Genomic DNA, 7,118 nt, shown 5'->3' with positions numbered 1-7,118 from the left:
GATGGTCTATAAGTAAAAGTACCATCACCAAAAATATCAGAATAGTTGAAATCGCATAAAAAATTTAAATTCGTTTTACATGTAATCAAAATAATATTATTTACATTATCAACACAATATGTAAACTCTTTGTTTTTATTTGTTAAAATTACTAAATTAGAAATCTGTTCAATTGCTTCGTTGAGTGATTTAGGAACTGAGGGTAATATTTTTCGACGTTCTCGGTATATAGACTTTCTGATACTATGAACATCAGAATGCTTAGCGGTGCTGTACGTGGAAAGCTCTGTACGTATTATTTTATTAGGTCTTAAAGTTAAATCTTCACACGCTTTTCTTTTACACCTACCTTGAACATCCAGTAAGTTTAAACTTTCTTCAGTTTCCGGATCATGGGTATGGCTGTCTTTAATTTCGGTTAACTTCGTTTTTGAACTATTGCTTTTGACATACGCACTACAGGTTTTTTTTACACAACGCCAACTTATATCTCCAGAAACAAGGGTTCTACTCACGTGATATTTAAAATAACGAAAAACTAAACAAAGTTTTTGTTTACTTGAAGTAGTTATATAAAATTCCATTCTAGTAGTACTCACTATTCATGTACTGATGCAACTGACACATAAAATACAACTGATAAATGCATTTTTATATAATATAATCTTTATCGATTGGGATTTTACAATTTTGATTAGCACGACTAACGACAAGATATTATTATCTTTATCGATTTGGATATTGGTTTCGATTAGCTTGGGAAACGATCAAATATTGTTTTAGATTTTATAGTTACACGCCAATATACTCAATAAATGGCAACGTTGCACGATTTTCACCTGATCTGAATCGGGCGCATACGGGCTATGATTTGGGGCGCAAAAGGGCTACGATAAATGGGTTCGGGCGCAAATGGGTTGCGCCGTTTAAATAAATCTTTTATTAGATGCTGAAAAAATGTTAATAATTAACACCGTGCCGATCTTAACAAGTTTAGTGTTTCATATTTACAATTTATATTCTGGTAAGTTATAGTATAATTCAAAATTTAGATAAGGCAACGGTGTGTGGTGGCTCTTTATTTTTAAATTATTTAAAAATTATTGAAAATTAGTTTGTTGTTAATATAATACTATTATGCAGTGCTGTAGCCGTACATTTGTTTTTAAAGGAGGGGGGGATGGTTAATTTTTTTCTCTACTTTTTGCAATGCTAGAATATCTACTTATGACCACTTTGTACATAAATTGTTTGTATACAACTAATTTTCTTTATGAATGTGCCCATAATGGTTGCAGGTCGCAGGTAGGTGGTACCTATTTTTTATTTTCATTATTGTACCTAATTTTTACTCAAACATCAAATCTTATCTTTACGAACAACTAAAACATTACCGATCTTACATCGGTAGGTAGCTGTTATATTTAAACTATAAATATTTCTGTGAACCAAATAAGTTGAATCAACAAAATATTTGAAGTGCCTAGAAAATATTCAATTCTACTCGTTTATTTTCGAATAAATATCGCTAATAAAATACACAGACACAAATAAAACAAAACAATACACATCATTATAAAATAAATACATTCATAGCACCGCTCAGAATCTAAAATAAAATGATGAAGACAGGTATTTATTTAATTTTTATCATGTGTATTTACAGAAGATATTACTAGTTTTTTTTCATCTTTACTCCCCAAATAAAAGTTTTTCAGCTTATACTTACTTTGAACAGCTCTGAGTGATTGAATAACGAGTGCATGATGATAGAAAACATTACACAATAGATTTATGTTGTTGAATAGTAGAGAAAGAATGAACTTTTACCTACTTTTTGTCAGGGACTAATACATTTATGAATTAGATAGATTTTTAATTTATATAAAGATTGACAGTTCAATATATTTTTTTAAAAATACTCTTATTTTTTAATAATATAACAGTTTAAAATTAAAATAAAAACCAAACAAATTTAATTAAAACCCAGAATATTAATAAAAAAATAATTAAAAATTTCTTGATAAACTTTAGCTGTTTTTTTATAAACAATATAATTCGTATTAAATTATTTATTCTACAATATAAGTTTTTCATAAGTCCAAATAATAATAAGTGTTGATCATATCCTGTCGTAAATTATCTAAATCATTGAAAAGTGTTCTCAATTGTTGTTAGTCTTGTTTCCGTTCTTCTAATTGGTTAGTTAACATGTTTTGAATACTGAAAAATATTGTAAGATACACGGTAATATAGGTATAATTTTTATTATTAATATAAAAACTAAAATAAAATATAAGTTCTATATTGTAATTTAAAAATTAAAAGTTTATCGAATCTCTTACACGTTCACTGCCATGCGATTGCCCGCATAACATGGCTGTTTTTTTACAGAACCATGTTATATTGTTGACGCCACGCAGTCTGATGTAAATTATTATTTTTTATTTAGAATACAGGGTGTCCCGCGAGGATTTACCCATTGCGATATCTCCTGAGATAATAAATATATCATAAATTTGTTTTTTTTTTTTTTATTAGACTCACAGAGACAAGGCTATATACATATTTGATTTTTTAATTTATTTTTTTTTTAGTAAAAGTTTAATTTTTTATTTTTCAAACAATTGAAGATAGCCATATTTTAGATTTTATTTTTGTGAACATTTTGACTTTTCAAAATTTTATTTTCACTTATTTCATTTTTTCAATAATTTTTTTAGTTTATAGGTAAAACGGCAAAAAAAACGGGTTTTGTCCGGGCAGCAGGTGGGCTCTACGGCTAATGGGTATATCCTCACGGGACATCCTGTATATTATGTAGCTAAATTTGATACATTTTAAAGTGTAATATATAACTAATATATAATTTCAGTGGTGTACACACATATTTTCAATGGGAGGGTTTAAGTAAAAAAAATTGTATGAATAATATGTATATGTATCAAAATATTTTAAAAATTTTATTCAACCATACATATAGTACGACATTTCAAGGGGAGTTTGAAGTTTAACTCAACAACCCCCTCTCCCGTGTGTACGTCGCTGTATAATTTAATGCAAAATTTTACCATGACGTCAAAAAAAATTAAAAATGTTTTTTAGATAATAACAAAGTGCAAGCGCAGATGTACACAAAAATACTATTATATTCTGATACTGAGTGGACGCCGGCGGTTGTATGACAGGAAACAAGTTAATTTTCAAAAATATCAAAACTATTTTTTATTAAATTTATAAAATATTATAATTATAACTATTTACTTTTGTTTATCATTAAGCAAATGTTTATTGGTTTTAGTTTTATGAAATTTGGTATACAGTTGGTTAATTTTTCTTACAGATGCTATCCACCTCTCTTTGAAGAACATACAAGACTTATTGTCTTCTTCAATTTTACACTTTAGATTTGACTAAAAATAATTTTTATTTAATATTTATATACTTAGAACGTTTCTATAACTTACAGAATTTGAATAACATACAATTTTTTTCTCTAATTCTTGTACTAGTAAGCCACAATTTGTATCAATATCATATTTCAGCGCTTCATTTTCTTTTCTTAATAAAATATTAAGTTTTTCTGATCTATGCAGTTTAGCTTCCGATTCAGAAATTGTATTATACAACTCATTAATTGTTTGCATATTGGAAGACTGCATATTATTTATTAAACCAATGTATTTATTTTCTATACTTTCTTTTTGGCAGGTAAACTATAAAACCTCATTATACTATATTTTAACAGGAAAAAAAAAACAATTAAAAAACCAAATTGATTGTCATACTTCTAGTTCTTTGGCTGTAACTATAGCATCCCTTTCTTTTAACATGTCAGATCTTTTTTCCAAATCTTCAGCTGATTCTTTACATTTTGACATAGCATGGATTAGTTTCTCTTCGATGCGTTTTCTATCATCTGACCATTTATCATTAAAATCTTTTAACAGTTGTTCTTCTTTTGTTTTCATCTATATAAACATAATAAAATAAATTGTAATGTAAATATTATCAACAGTATCAATAAAATAATAACCTTTTCATTAAATAATAGCATTTGTTTGTCCTTCCAATTTTCTAATTCTTCAATTAATTTTTTTTGAATACACGTAAATATCGCTCTAAAGCAAAATATTATTTAATTAATATTAAATCTTGATAATTCTATTTGAAACGTACTGAGAATTATTATTTTCTGGTAAACTTTCTATTTGTTCTGGTAAATCATTAACAACAGATTTTGGTAAAACTAGTTCAACGTTTTCTTCAAAATGTTTAATTTCTTCTACTGAAAAAGAAAAAAAATTAAGATATAATGATACCTAACATTAATTTATTGTATTTGTGAGTTATATAATATAGAAGTTGTAAATTTAGACAGTTTTTAAATTATTGGTATCAATGTTTTAATATTAAAACTATGCCAGTACATATTAATCAATCATTAGTTACCTACAGTAAGAGGTAGGTACTGCAGTAGTATTGATCAACTTTTACTTTTGAATGTTTTGAATTTTGATTGTAATATTATTCTATTATGCTATTAAATTACAATGGCTATCAATTTAATATTATAATATGTGATTAAATAGATATAAGGTACCTTTTTTCAAATCATTTTTAATCTTTGGTCTTAAAGTTTTAATTTTTTCAGTTGATTTTTCGATAGCTTTTTCATTGTAATCTTCAATTCGTAACGATAAATTAAGATAATAACTACCATGTTTTGATCCTATTAATTTGTATGGTTTATTTTCTATCTAAAATTAGAAAATTTATTTTAAAACTATCGGTATCTAATGAACAATAATTTATTAAATAACATATGCTTATGTATGGAAATATGAAATTAGTATTACTTACACGGTCATTGGATGTTGGATCAATAGTTTGTGCTTCTTTCACTTTTAATAATAGGTAACCAAGTGTTTCCTTTGGATTAGATTTGTTTATTGGGACATAAAAGCACTCAATTTTTATAGATGTATTAAACATTTTTGACCTTAAGTAATAATATGAAATAATATTTATTATTTATTAGTACTTAGTAAGTTTCTATTATGTAGACAAATCAAATAATAATTTTTACTTTTTCAATGTAGCATTATCCATGAGCCATATACTATCTGAATTAATTTTCAATTCTTTTCTTTCAAGTTTTACTAAAATTTCAGGTGTTATCAATTTTTGCCTCATAAATGTTGCATGTATTACAACAGATCCTCTAAGTAAACCAAATCCAAAGGCTTAAAAGTAAAAATTGTATATTACATAGTTAGGTATAATAATAATTCATTTTTTGAATAATTGATGTTTATAACTTAAATGAATAATTCGTTTATTCCTTTCAGTCTTATTTTCTCTAAATTAAATTATTATATTAATAAAACATTTTGTTGACATCCCCAACTAAATGATAAACACTTGTTCAAAATCTAAATCTCAATGAATGTAATATTATAATATTTTAATCAGAGAATTAGAATAAATTAAATATCTTATTAAATCAACTGTCATATAATAATATATTATACATAGATAAGATTATCTATATCGTGATTCATGATATTATAAACAACAAAGTATGATCGTAACTTTTTGACGGTCAGATCCTTCGATAAACACGTGATGAAGCATACATAGTGTATAGTAATAATAATTGAAAATATTATGATAATACGGGTAAGCAAGTGACTTATTGCGTGGACATGAACCAAATCTGGACTTTTGCAATCAAACCATGTTGTTTGTATTATCATGATATATATTATATTAATTAAATAGTTTTATAGTTGTCATATTATTAAAATATTAATTCCAGTTTTTAGGAATTTACATTGTCATATTTCAGAGTTAGTAGTTCCATAGCAACAAAATAAAAACCATAATTTTAACTTAACATATTATATTATATTTTATTTTATTTTTATTCCGTCTAATTACCACCTAGGTATTAATTTTATAAAATATATATTAATGAAGTATATCATTCTTCTAATCTGTGGGTTGTATTATTTATAGTAATAATACTTAATTGAACTCAAGTCTCAAGAAATAACAATAAACAATTCAGTATTTCGCAGTTTGTTACACTCAGTAATATGATTTATAATTTTAATTTTAATGGTTAAACCTGATGTTATTTGTAAAGTTATCTTTTTATCCATGCGACTCAATCTCTGATGTTGATTATTCATAATATTATCCATATCCATTGTTTTAGAATGCTATTGTTAGATATTTATAAATTAATTGTTATTACATTTCTTTAAACGTTTTCTAAATTGACTAAATTGTAAATATCAGAGAATAATATGTAAATGATGCATTCATCTTGGAATAAACAATACATAAGGTATATTATTAGTAGCCACAATATTAAATTAAAATTTGTTTTGTTTAATTTAGTTCTTAAATTTCACTTATGTATATAATATTAACTTTTATCAAACTCATTTATACAATAACCATCTGCAAAATATTATTTAAATGAGCAGTTCTTCTTCTATTAATGTCTATGTTATAAAAATATAATTCTTTTCTGTTCCAACTAATAATAGATAGTGCTTATAAAATCAATAGGCAACATTATTTTCTACATTAGAAATTTAACCGGAAACATTAAACTTTACTAAACATTTTTGGAACAGATTTTCGATACCTTGCTAATTTTATATGATTTTTTAATAAAATGAAAATTTGTTACAGACTCAAAATGCAAATAAAATTGGTTTAAAAACATTTCAAAAATATGTTCCCAGAATTTTTAAAACAACTTCTTTGTTATGGTACCACTGTCCTTCAACGTGTGTGTGTGTGTGTGTGTGTGTATGTGGAGAGCTAGGATGCCATATTTATTGTTTTTGTAACGGCACACTTAGTTGTTCTCATGCCAGACATTATTTTATCAATAATTATTTTTATATGATGGTAGTTTTTACATAACTACCTCATGTCAATACTACAACATAGTGTCAGGTGCTCTCGATCCTGTGTTTTCCGTAGAATAAAATAACGTTGTCATACCATAGGTAACCTAACCTAGCTGTCGTCCATTGAGTGTCGTCATTAAAAAAACACGTGTATTTTTCCACATTGTCTACGTCTATTTCCTACGT

General features: G+C 25.8%; 1 protein-coding gene across 1 annotated transcript; it reads right to left on the bottom strand.

The window, feature by feature from the left end:
- Positions 1–2,174: 2,174 nt before the first annotated feature.
- LOC132937486 (uncharacterized) lies at positions 2,175–6,209 on the bottom strand. The gene is made up of 10 exons (XM_061004310.1): positions 6,134–6,209; positions 5,090–5,246; positions 4,864–5,002; positions 4,604–4,760; positions 4,180–4,288; positions 4,037–4,121; positions 3,789–3,971; positions 3,486–3,716; positions 3,265–3,413; positions 2,175–2,223 (listed from the first exon to the last, which is right to left on the bottom strand). Exons 1-10 carry the CDS (start codon positions 6,207–6,209, stop codon positions 2,175–2,177), a joined length of 1,335 nt encoding a protein of 444 aa, XP_060860293.1.
- Positions 6,210–7,118: the final 909 nt, after the last annotated feature.

The sequence above is a fragment of the Metopolophium dirhodum genome, chromosome 1 (genome assembly GCF_019925205.1).
Source record: "Metopolophium dirhodum isolate CAU chromosome 1, ASM1992520v1, whole genome shotgun sequence".
Classification (NCBI taxonomy): domain Eukaryota; kingdom Metazoa; phylum Arthropoda; class Insecta; order Hemiptera; family Aphididae; genus Metopolophium; species Metopolophium dirhodum.
Note: the sequence above shows the minus strand (reverse complement) of the source record. Positions and strands in the feature narration are given on the sequence as shown.